The sequence below is a fragment of the Amblyomma americanum genome, chromosome 5 (assembly GCF_052857255.1).
Source record: "Amblyomma americanum isolate KBUSLIRL-KWMA chromosome 5, ASM5285725v1, whole genome shotgun sequence".
Classification (NCBI taxonomy): Eukaryota; Metazoa; Arthropoda; class Arachnida; order Ixodida; family Ixodidae; genus Amblyomma; species Amblyomma americanum.
Window position 1 is genome coordinate 24,279,975 of NC_135501.1, and position 15,911 is coordinate 24,295,885.

Genomic DNA, 15,911 nt, shown 5'->3' on the forward strand with positions numbered 1-15,911 from the left:
CAATGGCGGCGCATGATACCAACTGTTCTGGAAAGTTTCTTAACGACGTAATTAATATGGTCATTCCACGACATATCTGCTGCAAAGTAAACGCCTAGAGTTTTCACAGTCTGCACAAATTCTATTCTGGTATTGTTTAATTCAATTAGAGGAAGTTCAAAGTGTTTGTGACGTGGGTGAAACATAACGGCTGCAGTTTTACTAACGTTAATTCTTAAGTGATTATCAGCAGTCCAAGTATTTATTTCTTTTAAGGTTTTATTAGCTCGATTTGCGAGATCAACCGTTGAAGTACCCAGAAAAAACAGACTAGTGTCATCTGCGTAAATTATGTACTTAGCAGTGCTATCGATGCAAACAATATCATTGATATAGAGAACAAAAAGAAACGGACCCAAAATGCTCCCTTGTGGAACACCAGAAGCTACCGCTTTCAACTGGGAGCATTCACCGGCAATACTAACAAACTGAGATCTATGTCGCAAGTATGAGGAAATCAGCATATGGGCTATGCCTCTAATGACGTAGTGATCTAATTTTTTGAGCAGCACAGAGTGATTAACAAGGTCAAACGCCTTTGAAAAATCTAAAAATAATCCAAGTACCATGTTTTTTGCTTCAAAATGTTTTAGTATGAATTCTTTCTGAGCAAGGAGAGCTAACTCAGTCGATCTATTTTTACGAAACCCATATTGAGCGGTAGTGATAATGTTACATCTTTCAGTGAAGCAGGATAGCCGTTTAAGAATAACTTTTTCGAGGCCTTTAGAAAACACAGGTAAGATTGATATCGGGCGATAGTTTCCCATTTCATTTTGGTTTCCTTTTTTATACACTACTGTCACTTTTGCCCTTTGCATAAGATGCGGAAAAACGCCGGAAACCAAGGATAGGTTGAAGATATGGGTGAGGCAAGGTGCAAGAATGTCGATGGTAAATTTTACGGGCTGTATCTGAAAACCTGACGCATCTGTGGCTTTACTATTATTAAGCGCTAAAAATTCTGTAATTACTTCATTTACTGTAACCGGTGTTAGAAATATTGTTTCACCATTTCGGGCACTCATATAGGACAGATTTACGTCGCCGCTTGACGTGTCAGCAAAGGAAAGGAAATAGTCATTAAAGGCATCTGCTAGATCAGAACCTTTTAATTCAATCCCTTCATGAATAATTTTTTTGGTTGGTTCGGAAGAATTACTGAAGATAGATTTTAAAACCTTCCAAACTTTTTCAGACTGTCCACCAGTTGAATTAAATCGGTTATAAATATATTGCTTTTTAGCGACGCGAAGTTGCTTTGTGACGAAGTTCCTAAATTTTTTTAATGTTTTCAGCGCTTCAGGACATCTACTTTGTAAAAACAGTCTGTAAAGTTTATCTCGTTTTCTTATCAACTGCAACATGTCCTCGTCGACCCATGGTGTCTTACTTTTTTTTGACTGGGAGAATTTCTTCAGCGGAAAGGAAGCATTATAAATGTCAGTAAGAATCTCTAAAAAATTTTCGTATGCTTCGTCAGGGTCGCTTTCCTCAAAAACATGTTCCCAGTTAACAATAGATAAGCATTCCTTGAACTCGCATAACGTGTGATGATTTATAACGCGATAAAATGACATTTGGTCGGGTTGTCGTTGAGAATTCGGAGTTAGATTAACAGATTTGAATATTGGCATGTGATCACTCAGAGCATAAGCAATGGTGCCTGATTTCAAGCTTTCTGTTTTGGAGTTTGTTATGAAAAGATCTAAAAGTGTTTCTGATTCTGTCGTAATCCGTGTAGGTGACATAATGACATTTACACAGGAGTGAACGTTAAGTAAAGTATTGAACTCGATTGTTGTGTTATTGTTGGCCAGCATGTCAATGTTAAAATCGCCACCTAAAATTAACTCATATTGGTTCATGTTAACAAATTCTAGGAATGAATCAAGAAATAAAAAGAGCTCAGCAGAACTGCTACCCGGTGGACGATAGCAGACACAAAATATCCTTGTGCCAGACTTGACTGCCAGGACTTCGTAATGGGGTGTAATACAGTGAAAGCTCGTTAATTTGCACCTCGTTAATTCGAACTTTTGGATAATTCGAACTGACCGTTACGGTCCGGCCACGCTCCATAGGTGTCTATGGGTAAACCAACTCGTTATTTCGTCCGCACGTCGGCTCCTCCATGGATAATTCGAACTGCGCGCCGCCGCGTGGTGATATTTCATACTTCACTACAAGCTTTCTTTGTGTAACGATAGGTGGCGCGAACGCTCCAATCCAGCTCACCCACTATCATCGCCATCAGCTCAGTCCTGGATGAGCGGAGCGAGGGGGCGAGGGCAGCGAGGTGTCGCGAGTAGCAACAGGTTCTTTTTCCTTGTGGGTTGCTCTTTGTGCCGGGTCGCCCTTTGTGTTGTGTCACTAGGCCTAGTATTTTCTTCGACGCTCCGGAATCGTCCTGCTGCTGTGCGATCCGTGCCTCGAGTCTTAAGAGCTGTTTCCTTCGATCGTTGCGGAGTTCGCAATGTCTTCTCGCGGCCAAGGCTACAGCGCCAAAACGCTCAAGGAGAAGGTAGAAATCCTTCGTGAAGTGGATGCCGGGAAGGCAAGCAAATTGGAAATTGCGAAGAAGCATGGCATCCCTAAAAGCACGCTCTCAACTTATATCAAGAACAAGAGAGCGATTAAGGATGCCTATGAAAACGAAGTTTTCGCCAGCAGTCGCAAGAGACTTCGGCCTGCGAAGCACCCGGAATTGGATCACGCGATGGTCAGTTGGATAAGAGAGATGAGAAGCCAGGACATTCCAGTGAGTGGCCCGATGGTCATGACGAAGGCAGCAGACTACGCGCTTCGCCTTCACATCGAAGGTTTCAACGCCTCAGAAGGCTGGCTTCATCGCTTCCGGGACAGGCACAACATCGTGTTTCGCGCTTTGTCGGGTGAAAGCAAAGATGTCAACAGCGAGACATGCACGACGTGGCAAATGGGTGCTTTGCGGGAGTACCTGGAAGCCTATTCGCCGCATGATATATTCAATGCGAATGAAACAGCGCTATTCTACAAGCTGCTACCAAGTAAGACGATAACTTACAAGGGAGACAGCTGTGCAGGCGGGAAGCGTAGCAAGGAGCGCGTAACCATCTTGGTCGCAGCAAACATGACTGGGACGGAGAAGCTGCCCCTGCTCGTCGTAGGTAAGGCCCTGAAGCCTCGCTGCTTCAAGAACATCCGGACGCTGCCAGTGGAATACACCGCTAATCGTAAAGCGTGGATGACGCGGGAAATATTCAGACAGTGGCTGATCAAGCTCGACCGCAAGTTTGAACTGAGTGGAAGAAAGGTTCTTTTTATTGTGGACAATTGTTCCGCACACATGGTTGATGTGGAACTGAAGACTATTAAGCTGGCCTTTCTCCCGCCGAACACAACTGCAGCTCTGCAACCCATGGACCAGGGCGTCATTAAGAATGTAAAGTCATTTTACAGGCGCCACATGTTGGAATGCTTGGTTTTGTGCGCGGGCACGGACTACTCTGTGACACTGCTCACAGCTTTGCATATGTTGGTGCGTGCCTGGGATCAGGTCACGGCAGCAACAGTTTCTGTTTCCGGCACTGTGGCTTCAGTGTGGCCGATGAGGGCCCAGGCACGGAAGCAGCTTGTGAGCCAAGTCAGGAGTGGATCATCCCCGCAGGTTTGCGTGATGCGCTGGAAGATGTCAGCTTCGACGACTACATCGACGTAGACAACAGTGCAGTGGTGTGTGGTGCTTTGACCGACGAGGACATCATCGCGCAGGTAACGGGCGAAGAACCTGTCGTCGATGACGACGAAAAAAACGACGAAGAAGAGGCGCCAGTGCGGCCTTCAGCTTCGCAAGTGATGGAGGCGATCGGTGTCGCGCGCCTGTTTTTCAGTTTTGAGGAGGGCGAGGATGATGCTCTGCGTCAATGTCGCACTTTGGAAAGCAAAGTGATGAACATTGCTTTCAAAGAAAAAAAGCAAAAAGTGATCACTGATTACTTTCATCAATGAATAAAGTGAGTTGCAAGTGTTTGCTTGCAACCCAGTCTCGTTTCTGGCGTTTTTTTTCATGCCTTTCGTTATTTCGAATTCGGCTTAATTCGAACTCGTTAAGCGTCCCCGTGGAATTCGAATTAACGAGCTTTCACTGTACAACAAAATTCAGGCAACATTTCTGATTCCATTAGATTCGAAACTAACATTGAAACACCACCTCCCCTTCTTATGGATCGGTTCATATAGAAACACTTGTATGTCGGAATCACATAGACGTCACCTTCACATGTAAACCACGTTTCTGAAAACATAATAACATTGAAACAAGTTTCCACTTCTCTGAAAAAACAGTCAAGTTTTTCTTGCTTATTTCGACCAGATCTGAGATTAACATGAATGCAAGAGCAACAATGAAGATTATCAGGCTTAATGAAACTATTGATGTCAGAAAGATTAACTAGATCAGTAGAAAGAGCCATTGGAAAAAGAGTGCCGCGTATTGCCACACATTACTGGCTTTACAACTGGTCCAAATCTGCTGGACAATGAATGACAGTCGCAGGATCATGTTGTTTCCTTCTAACGAACACTTTCCCATTCCGGATCGAAGCGTACTGGTAATCATTTTCACCTGCCCAAGCCTTTGCATAGCGCAACATCTCACGGCTTTGACGCGTCATGTTTTCGCTGACAGATACATCCGAGTGAGCATCTCTTAAAGCTGTACGCTTCTGAAACCACATGTCACGAGTTGAGAGCTTTGAAAACCGTACAATGATCCCAGGCACCTTTCCTGGCTTTGAAGGAAGTCTGTGCACAACATCGACGTCATTCAAAGTAAGCTCTGGCGAATCCACAGATTTTGCTACGTCATTTACCTTTTCCATCAGATTCTCATCATTTGTCACCGGTATGCTGTGCACCTCAAGGTTCAGCTTTCTGTTTCGCCACTCAAGGTTTACAGTCATTTTCAATGACTCAACATCATCAGCGTCGACTCTGGTCTCAAGTGCACTGACACGTTTCTTTAAGGTACAGATCTCTTTCTCATGTTTTACCTGTTGCTCAAGTATATCATTGTATTTTTTTTACATTAGTTCAATAGACTTCTTCACTTCATCGACTTGGTCAGGCAGGCCAGCAAGAGCATCAAGTTTTTGACATATGCCTGCTAAACAGCCAGCAAGGTCAGGTTGCGTACCGGGTGTGTCCGAGCTTCCTGCGTTTGTTTTGCGACAGTCTGGACATCGCCACGTTTTGCGACCTTTCTCGCCTTTTCCCTTATATGTTGATGCAGAAACACCAGAGCAATTGCCAAGATGGTAGGTGTACTCACATTCGGCACACTTGATGGCAAGTCCGTCATTTGGCAGACATTCTTCGCAGGAAGGGCATGTCTCCGGCATGTTAGCCTTGGTATAGCTTGTGCAGCATACAGGCTTAAATTCGGAAAATCTTTCTCCTAACACTACAACTGATAGCACGGTAGAAAACAAGGCAGCAGCGAGCAACAAGGCAGCGGCAAGCAACAAGGCAGCAGCGAGCAACACGGCAGCAGCGAGCAACACGGCAGCAGCAGCGGTGGTGAAAGAAAAAATGGCAAGTAGAAAAGGTTTTTCACCAACCTGTAAGGCAAAAACAAAGCAGATAAGGGGGCGTCCGATCACCACCGTCGCTGCCGTCCGTGTGACCCGTTTACAGCTCGGCCGGTAGAAGCGCGGGGGCGCAAAAGTCTGTGACGTCACACTTAGTGCTGTCTTGAGGCCAGCGCAGCAGGGTTCGTCGTTGAAATCTGTAAGGCAAAAACAAAGCAGATAAGGGGGCGTCCGATCACCACCGTCGCTGCCGTCCTCAATATAACGAAGTATTCCACTTTTTATAACTTCACGTCCATATAACGCCATGTATTTTTAGCCTCAATATAAACATAGATTTTGGCGCACTTTCAATGCTGTGAAATTTCTTTGCTGGCTGGAAACGAACCTGCGGAAAAATTGCATCGCGGGCGCTAGTGGTTGAGCGAAGCACGTGCCGAAGCGCGTACCGTGGCGCGTCCATAATATGGGCGCCGCACTGCACTCACATAGAGAGCACATGACAGATGTAAATACGACGACGAACATAGTGGTAAGCACGCCGCTGGCTGCGCCATCTGGGGCAGCATGGACGAGGCCAGCACGAGCATCTGCGCAGCCTTGGCAGCCTGCCAGACCAACCCGCGGCTCTCGCTATCTCGTCCAAAATCAGCCGCTGCGGTGGCTGAGTGGCTATGGCACTCGGCTGCTGGCCTGAAAGACGCGAGTTCGATCCCGGCCGCGGCGGCTGAATTTCAATGGAGGCGAAATTCTAGAGGCCCGTGTACTGTGCGATGTCAGTGCACGTTAAAGAACCCCAGGCGATTGAAATTTCTGGAGCCCTTCACTATGGCGTCTCTCATAGCATCAGTCGCTTTGGGACGTTAAACCCCCATAAAACCATCTTGTCCAAAATCAGCGAATTGGCACCGAATGTGACACGCTGCTTGTGCTCAAAGTCAGCGCGCCGCGTTTATCAAGTTTAAGGGGAGACGCGGGTCGAAAAACTGCGATTTTAAGTAAAAAAATCACTTGAGTTTTTGACTGCTTTAGTAAACTTGAGCATTCCTCTTTCATGTATGCAAAAGTCAGAGCCATAATTGAACTGGAAATTATTGAAAACCCCTGTCAATGTACTCGCGGTGGCTAGAAAAGGTGCAGATCTGACCCATGTTTAAGTGCGTGAGGCGGCAAATCGCGGAATCGTACTGCGCTGGGCTTGCGTGAGGAGCTAGGCCTATGCTTTTTCTCCCGGAGGTGGGCTTTGCCGCTGCTCAAACTGCCAAGAAATAATAATAAAAACAGCATTTTCCACCCCCAAAACCGAGCGCTTCCACATCACGTGGTTCGATTGTGCCAAGCCATTGGCTCCTAGCTCGCAAAGCGGCATTGCGGCGTCTGCTCTTCTGTGACACGCACCTCTCGCTACGTGCTCCGCAAGCTATTGCAAATATTTCTGCTGTTCATTAATATGGATGCCGAGAAGGAACGTATCAAGTTTCGGACGAAGCATAAATCCAAGGGAACTCGCAGGAAAGTGAGACGGCATGCGACGGAGATGCCCGCGGCAGCTAAGCCTAACCTCGGCCGAGGTGACGCTTCGGAGCCGGCCGGATGTTTGAACTTCATCGGAAGCGTTGACAGTTTCGTTAGCGTGTTGGAAAAGAAGATAGGATCCTTCGAAAATGAAGGTAGGGGTGGTGAAGAGTCAGCGAGTGCTTTTATCTGCGAGATCGGCGCCGTGAATGACCCTGTGAGGGGCGCAGCATGCCCGGAGTGCGGATGATGCGAGCTTACGATCGACGAGCTGGCTGGGAAGCGGAGAGGCCTCGTGTCGTTTCTGGAGTTGCGTTGCAACAATGAAGCATGTCCCACACCCGTTGTTTCATCGACGTATTCATCGTGGCGTGCAACTCCGGCGGGCGACTACAACGCTGAATGCCGTCCATCTGCCAGTGCTAGGGAGAGCTTCGCCATGAATGTCAAGGCCGTGGTTGCGGCGCGCGCTGTTAGAGCAGGACACAACCAGCTCGTCCGATTTTGCGCAATTCTTGGATTACCCAAACCGATGCATCAGAAATTGTTCAACGCCATCACGAAGAAGGTGCACCTCTCGGCCATGAAGGCAGTGGTCGAGAACTTGGAGTTGGCTCGCAAAGTGACAGCCCAGGAAGTTGGATCTGCCAATTTAGCTGTCATGTTAATGGCACTTGGCAAAAGAGAGGCCATAAGAGCCATAATGGTGTAGGCAGAGCCATTTCTGTAGAAACAGGGCTTTGCCTAGATTTTGAAGTTTTATCTAATTACTGTCAGAGCTGCAGTACCCACAAGGAATTTGAAGATAAAGGGGAGGAGAAAATATGGCAAGCCTTCCACATGCCAGTGTGTGAAAAAATGTTGATTGCTCAGCGCACGCCACGGAAACAAATGCTCCTCTGAGGATATGGAATAGGACAGAGTCCTACAGCACTCCCCTGAAATTCCCAACCTTCCTAAGTGACGGAGACAGCAAGGCCTTTACAGCTGTGTCAACGCCAAGTGTGTGTATAACGGTGTGCCCATCACAAAAGAGGACTGCACTAACCACGTTTCCAAGCAGCTTGGGACTGCACTACGGAAGCTCAAAATGCCAAGAGGCCAGAAGCTCACAGATGCAGTCATCCAGAAGCTGCAGACCTACTTTCAAGTAGCCATCACTGCCAACAGAGGAAGTGTGGAAGGCATGTATCGTGCAGTTTGGGCATCCTTCTTCCACTCATGCTCGACGGATGCTGCCAAGAGCCACAAATTTTGCCCGGATAGAGAGGACTCATGGTGCAAGTTCAAGAGGGCAGAAGCATTGGGTCAGGCAGCCCCAGCACACACCCCCATTCTCACCAACAGCCAGGGCAAGGCAATGCTGCCCACATACAAGAGGCTTACAGATTAACAACTGCTCTCCCGTTGTGTGAAGGGGAAAACTCAAAATGTAGCCGAATCACTCAACAGTGAGATTTGGCTGTTGTGCCCCAAGACAAGGTTCGCCTCGCGCACAGTTATGGAGATGGCAACATCACTTGCTGTCTTATGGTTTAATCAAGGACGCAAGGCCTTTGAGAATGTGCTGGAGGAACTGGGTGTTTTTCCTTCAAGAGAACTTCTCACTCTGGGCAAGAATGGTGACAAACGCAGAATTTCAAGAATGTCCACAAAGCAGACAGCTGAGGCAAGGGCTCGTCGCTGCCGTCTAGCCAAGAAGACTTGTCTTCAAGATGCTGCTAAGAAAAGCTCTGAGGGACCAACATGTGGTGCAGGCCTATTCTAAAGCTGTATGCTCAAGGAGAATGCTCTGGCTTGTATTGTCTCCAATTTTCATGCAAATATACTTAGGAGAACAGTAGTAAACAACATTTGCAACTTTCAATTGTGTTTTTCTCAACTTCTTATTTTGGACCGAAAATGGCTATTGGATGCAACCTTTTATGTACTTGTTGTACTCGGATCAAGACCAAATTTGGCATGCATAATCTTTAAGGTACGTAGAATGCAAGTATCTAGGTTTCAATACAATTGGTAATGTTTATAAGTATGAAAGGCCCCAAAATATTTATGCGCTGGCTTCTGAAAAGGAAGCATGAGCTTAAATTCCGGTAAAATGGTGCATGACATTGGTGCACCATTTCCTTGCTTAATTGCACTTGGTGGAGCATTAGGAACAAGAAAAACTATTTTACACTGCTTTCTCGTGCTCACTGGCATGTCCAGCAGGTGTCTTAGTAAGCACAGTTTTTCACATGTGCATGGTACTTGGAACATGATAGCATCAAGCTATCTTAGAAATAAAAACAATTTGGAAAGAGGAGATCAATCTCTATAACTGGTGCAAGTTTCATTTATCTGGCATCAATATTAAAGAAAGAATGTTTCCGAGGAGCGTCTCTCATTAATGATGCTGAAAGCTTGGTAAAAGGACTGGAAGGTCAGTGCTGTTGGCACACCCATCAGCTGTGAAGCCCGCTTCACACCTGACAACCTCGCTTCCAACTCAGACGATGCGCGTATGTGCAAAAAGACACACACTCTCGCTTTATTATGGCGCAGAAAACAAGGAGCAGGTTTCGCCCGATTTCATTTCATTGGTTGGTGATTGGAAGACATTCTCCTCGTTCTCGCCAACATGAAGAAAGACAGACGAGGGAGGGAGGGAGGGGGTCGATGGCATGGCCTGTCACGAGGCCACCGTCGACGGCCACGAGGTCATAGCGGTGACAGCAGCGGAATACGATGTCATATCTGCGGTGTGCTTGGGGCAGAAAAACCAAAACTCGAGACGAGTGCGTTGTTCCCGTTACCCACGAGGTGGTCGACGCGATGGACGTGCTCAGGCGGCTCGCAACATAAGACGCGCGTAACATCGTTGCTGCTGGCGAAGAAAGGGTAGAAGAAGCATTTTAATCACAAATAAAGGCTTTTCCTTTGAATTATCTGCAGCGCGTCTTTGGCGGATTCTTAGCATGCTAGGGGGTGAATTTCGATGTTGTGAAATTTCAATGTTACGAAGTGAACTGCTGATTTTACCGACTTCGTTAAATCGAGGTTTAACTGTATTGCATTTCATTGGTCCATCACTCTGGTTCACACAAAAAGAAACTCCGTACATTTTAGTTCCTTGCCTGGCCCATTTATGTCTGTGCGTGATGCACGTACTACTGTGCCATTCATTTGTCATTCACCTCATTCCTTTCTTCTCCTTTTACCACGAATGTGGGCAAAATGTTTCATCAGAAGGGTGTTCGTATGTTTCTATGCCCCCATCCGCCAGTACTGGTAATCGTGTTTCACACATACCGTGGCACCGGGAAGTGAAAAGCTAGAAAAAAAAGCAATTGCAGACGCATAGGCTATGCCCAGCCTCGTTTGGCAATACAGTAGCTGACGGTTAATTCAGACTCCAATAATTTGGACTTGTAGGATATTTCGGACCTCGATGAAGTACTGTCAGTCAACCCATAGAAGAACATACATATACGCGACGGATATTTCGGACTTTAAAAGTCTGGAAGTTCGATTTTTCTGACTAATTTCAGTCGCTTGCGGGCGAAAATCGGCCATCTTATCGGCTCTTTGCCAGCGCAAAAGGTGCCATCTTGGATTGAGGTGGATTTACGCTACAATTGGATTGGCTTGACATACTGTCGGTACCCCATTGTTGCCAGTAGGGGTCCGTGCAATCTCTGACACTTCGAGGTGGCAGCCGGATTGTCATCGCCGTCAACTTGCTTTTGTCGCCAACGTCGTCGCGGGCAGTTGTCGCTTGTCCCATGGGTTGAAAATTCGTTTTTGGGGGAAGGAAATTGTGCAGGAGCTATCTCGCATCTCGGTGGGAAGGGATAAAGGAGGGACTGAAAGAAGAAAGGAAACAAGAGGTGCCTAATGGAGGGCCCCGGAATAATTTTGCCCACCTGGGGATCTTTAACGTGCACTGACATCGCACAGCACACGACCGCCTTTGCATTTCGCCTCCATCGAAATGCGGCCACCACGGCCGGGTTCCGACCCGGGTACTCCGGGTCAGTAGCCGAGCACCCTAACCACTGAGCCACCGCGGCGGGTCTCATAAGTTCGCCATTTCTTCACTTGGGTTTCTCTGACCGCGTCGACCGAGTGGCACTCAGTCTTTACGAAGTTACATCCGTTCGCCGTTTTGTGATTGCGTCTGGTAGTTCCGCCGCTTGAGCGAAAAGTGCCTTATCTTTGCGTGTGTTTGACGAGCGGTGTGGTGCACACTTGGGTTGTGGACAACATGGCCCCGCCGGGTCCGTCAAAAAAGCGTGGGAAGTATTCCAACTAAATGCGGTGACCTTGCTGTCTAGCGTGTATAGTGAAAGCACAACTTTGGCACAAATCGTCGCCAGCAAGAGAAATTTTCCGCGAGGTAAAATCAGCGACAATTTTAAGCCGATTTCATCACAATAAAGTGATTTTTTTGTACTTCATGGATTTTTCGGATTGTTCGATTATTCGGACCATTTTTCGGGTCTCTTCGAGTCCGAAAAATCTGTCGGCGACTGTAGCACAAGGATCTCGCTGGATGCTCTAACCATGCCTACACATGCTTCACACACTAATAGGAAATAGGAAAAGTCCAGCCAAGGTAAACCTCGTGCACTCTAGCGCTTGTGAGGTGTTAGCGCGTGGAGTGATTTGGAGTCGTGCCTTGCGCTGGAAATGGGTCTGAAAAGAGAAGCTGCGTAGCCGTCTGTTCTGTCATTTTTTTCTCCAAAAGTGACCAAAAAAATTATCGGTGATGCCAAAGAACAACAAACGCAGGCGGCGGCACCCGATGAAGGCGCTGTTGAGCCCCAGACATCGCCCGTGACGAAGACACTGAAAACGAGTACGCATGACGGTGATAGTTGAACCTCAAGCCTTGAAGCAACGTTCAATGCGCCAAATACCGGAGGTGACAGCATGCAGACATCAGTCTTCGACACATCTTGGATTCTTAATCAACCTTGGCTTTTCTGCAACACTATCAAAGGTGGAATGTTTTGCAAGCTGTGCATAAAATACAATAAGAGGCCTTTTGAGAAGCCTGTGTGGAACGAAGAGCCATGCAAAAGGATAAGGCTTGAAAATGTTCACAAACATGAAGCCTGCCATTCCCACCGCGACGCTGTTGCCTTTGAGGCACACAGCAAGGTAGCAGTGGCACCGCATGAAAAAGTTCAGTGGCCGATCTGTTGCAACGCCATGAGGCACGCATTCGGATCTATGTGTTACTTGTGCAAACACAGGATACCGCACACAACAAACTTCGAGCCACTCCTCAGTCTGCTCTTTCTGCTTGGACTTGATGTGAAAACACAGGTAACAGCTGGAATGAATGCTACGTACTGTATCCAGAGGTAAATTCATGAGATGGTCACCTGCATGTCAGATATTATTGAATATTGAATTCTACACGAACTTCGGCAGAGTGAGCATTATGCTCTTATGTTTGACGTAACAACTGACTGCGTAACAGTGGAGCAGCTGGTCATCCACTGCAAATACATTTTCAATGGGGAATTAAGAGTGAAATTGCTGTCCATGATTGATGTGTTGGGCAGCCTTGAACCAGACCTCAAGGATGGAAGTGCATTAGCTGTGAATGCCATCAACATTGCATGTGCTGTGGAACATTTTATGACCAACAAGGGTCTGCCCTTTGATACCCTTTGCGGAATTGGAACTGATGGCATCTGTTATGACAGGAAAAAAGCGTGGAGCTGTGAAGTTGTTAATTGAGAAGCAAAAAGCTCTAACAACTCCCCAGAGCTTTCAGGGATGCACTGTGCAGCGCACAAGCTCAACCTAGTGGCATGCCAGGCAGCCAAAGCAGTTCCATACGTCAGCAAGTTTAAACCATTGTTGGAGCTCAGTTCTAACAGCTGCTGGACTGAGTGCTGTGCAAGAAATTCTCGAGTTGCAGCAAGGTGGAAGATCATTGAGCTGACACACGGTGTTGGTGGGTCATGAGCAGTCTTCTGCAATAACAGGGAGGCAGAAGAACGCAGCAACATCAAGGCAGCAGACTGCTCAAGTTTGCCAGGACCCTACTGATGATGTATGATCATAGGGTCTCATGAAGCCATGCATAAAGACCCTTGAAACACAGGGCAACACTAAGACAAAGGTTAAGGACTTTGATGTCAGCCATGGCATACAGCTAACAGTCACAGAAGAATCTTAGGAATGGCTGCAAGTCACCGAAAGGGCATTTATCAACAAACTAGTAGCAAACATCAAGGACAGATTTCAAGGCCACCCTATGTTGGCAAGCTATTCTGTTGTGTTTGCCCGCAGCAGCTACAAAGAGATGGTGGGTGGCAATGGAACTGAAATTGCCAATGCGCTAGAAAAGCTTTGCTCTACTCTTGGCAAGCCCTATAATAAGGACATGCTTGCAGAGTGGATTGCATTCGCCAACTTTGTGCTGGAATCTGAGCATGTGCAAAAGATGACAGCAGCGGACTTTTTGCTCTTTGTGGCACACGTTGTGAAAGAGCTGTTTCCACTTATGGCTCACATAGCTGGTGCATACCTTGTGCTCCCACCGCACACGGTAGACTTTTCAGTTCTAAAACTCATCAAAGCACAGCTGAGGAATCACCTCAAAGAAAAGTCATTGGACTGCCTGATGCGCGTGAAGGCCCTGAAGTCGACAGCTACTCATAAAAAACGGGAATGGGAAAGTGAGCTCAGCTGAAAAATCTGAGACTGAAAGTGTAGTAAGTCCAGGAAGCAGAAATAAAATCTCGTTTGCATTGTGTGGTTGTGCTGAGACATCTGCTGTGTTGTCATTGTTCGGTGTGTACCCCCGCTCGGCCGTCAAATGGCCACCTCTCAAAACTTTCTGGAGAGAACTCTGAGTGGGCCAAAACCATTTTCATGTGTGCATAATGTTGTCCATGAGGTGCATTACGCTAGGAGCTGACAGCTGATGATAAATGCCTGCGACACCCGGTGCGACCATGGACTCGTCATCCCTCTCACCAGACTCCGCCTGGAACTGCGAACACACGGTGCCTCCCTGTGCGCTTGGCACCTGAAAGGACAAGACATTATGCTGCACAAGAACCAGAATGGGGCCCACTTGTGCTAATGAAAATTTTCTTGAGGCGAGTCGCCGCCCACGAGGCTCTGGCACCGGTGGAATACAAGCTGTTTGTCTGGTGTTGCTAAGCCTAGCATGCTTTGCATCAAAGCCGCAGAGGAAGTGCTTTTGAATCCATTTAGTTTGTCATGAAAGGTCTACCTTCGTTACCACTTTGCCATTGCACAATAGCCTCAGAATAAAATGAACATATGACTGATTTATACAAAGCCTTTGACAGTGAAGTGTGTGGAAAAGCAGGGCAGGTGAAGGCCACTTCACGCAGGCGGCTGAGAGTCACGCTCATGGAGTGCCGCTGCCAACAGTTGGCCGGAACATCATTACTTAGGATCACTTGATGAGTAAAGTGGTCTAGCAACCTATCTTGCTCCAGGCGGTTAATTCTCTCCGATTGTCAGTCATGCTTCATATTCATACTTTCAGTGTGTAATGTATTTGAAGGTTTCAGTGCAGTTGCAGTAATCTATCATAAATATGAATGTCCCTTTGACTTTGAATGTCCCTCTCCTTTGACTCATAATCTGAGCTCTGCAGTAGTCAGAAATAGTTTATGAAAAAATGCTAGTTCAGCGTTTCCATGGAGGAGAAAAGCAAAGGTGCTCCTGTGCTGTGCGATGTCAGTGTACATTAAAGATCTCCACATGGTCGAAATTATTCCGGAGCCCTCCACTACGGCACCTCTTCCTTCCTTTCTTCTTTCACTCCCTCCTTTACCCCTTCCCTTACAGCACTGTTTAGGTGGGTTTAGGTGTCCCATGAAATGTGAGACAGATACTGTGCCATTTCCTTTCCCCAAAGACCAATTTTCATTTCATTTTTAATTACAGCACCCCATCAGAACTATGAAAAAAATGGTGGCCTTAGTGTGCATCAGAACTATGGAAAAAAGGGTGGCCTTCACAGGAACGTGCTGGCATTGTTCTCAATGCTGTGGGACAATTTTAGCCAAGGTCCCTTGTGGCTGTAGGGAACGAATAGTGGGGCAGCTCCAGCTCTGTTGTGACAAGGTGTCTGGCCATGTTGGTGGTGATGTGTGTGCCCTCTATGCAGGCGCCTATCCACGACAAAGTGGTGCTGAAGGTGAATGCAGACTGCAGCAACAGCTGGTGGGAGACTTACATCTGCTGCGAGCTTCGCCGCCGCCTCGCCGAGGCATACTCAGGCGCACCCGTGAGTCTGCCTGTGTCTTCTGCAGCCGTGGTTGTTGCCATGATCTCTCTGTGTTGCTTAAATAAGTTGGAAGTATGTGGTCAATGCGAAGGCATCTGCTACATCGTGGGCACTAGCAGACAATGCCGTGGGAGGACGCTCGTGCACCTTGTAGTTGCAGATAGCCACAACTGCTGTCAGGTATCTGGGAAGGAACCAGCAAATGTCGGATTCAAACTGAGTGTTGTGAAACTGGGCATCATGGTGTCTGACAGTATCGATACAGGGGCGTGAATTACTGCACTTAGGAGAGGTACAAATATCTGTGGGCGTGCACTGATGAAGAAAGAGGCTATTTAAAGGGGGAAGCTGCTCTTAGGGGAAAAAAAAGTTATTAATGAAGTCATATTTATAAAAAAACATCGGAAAATATGTACGTTTGTATGCATATTTCATATATGTAATTTTATTTTATGTAAAACAACTCCTTGTACACTTGCATATGTTATGTAACTTTTTGCCAAGAGATTTAAAGA

The 15,911-nt window shown here is 46.9% G+C and overlaps 1 protein-coding gene and 3 pseudogenes across 4 annotated transcripts in view; all 4 read left to right on the forward strand.

The window, feature by feature from the left end:
• LOC144132332 (uncharacterized) overlaps window positions 1-15,911 on the forward strand; it is a 222,134-nt gene that overhangs the window by 175,105 nt on the left and 31,118 nt on the right. For all 4 annotated transcript variants that reach the window (XM_077664658.1, XM_077664657.1, XM_077664655.1 and 1 more), the window contains one exon: window positions 15,277-15,396. In XM_077664658.1, the coding sequence (XP_077520784.1) occupies window positions 15,277-15,396 (120 nt within the window). The remainder of the gene's footprint in view (window positions 1-15,276; window positions 15,397-15,911) is intronic.
• Window positions 7,657-9,222, forward strand: LOC144133589 (uncharacterized; annotated as a pseudogene).
• LOC144133594 (uncharacterized) lies at window positions 12,489-13,088 on the forward strand (annotated as a pseudogene).
• LOC144134599 (uncharacterized) lies at window positions 13,195-13,841 on the forward strand (annotated as a pseudogene).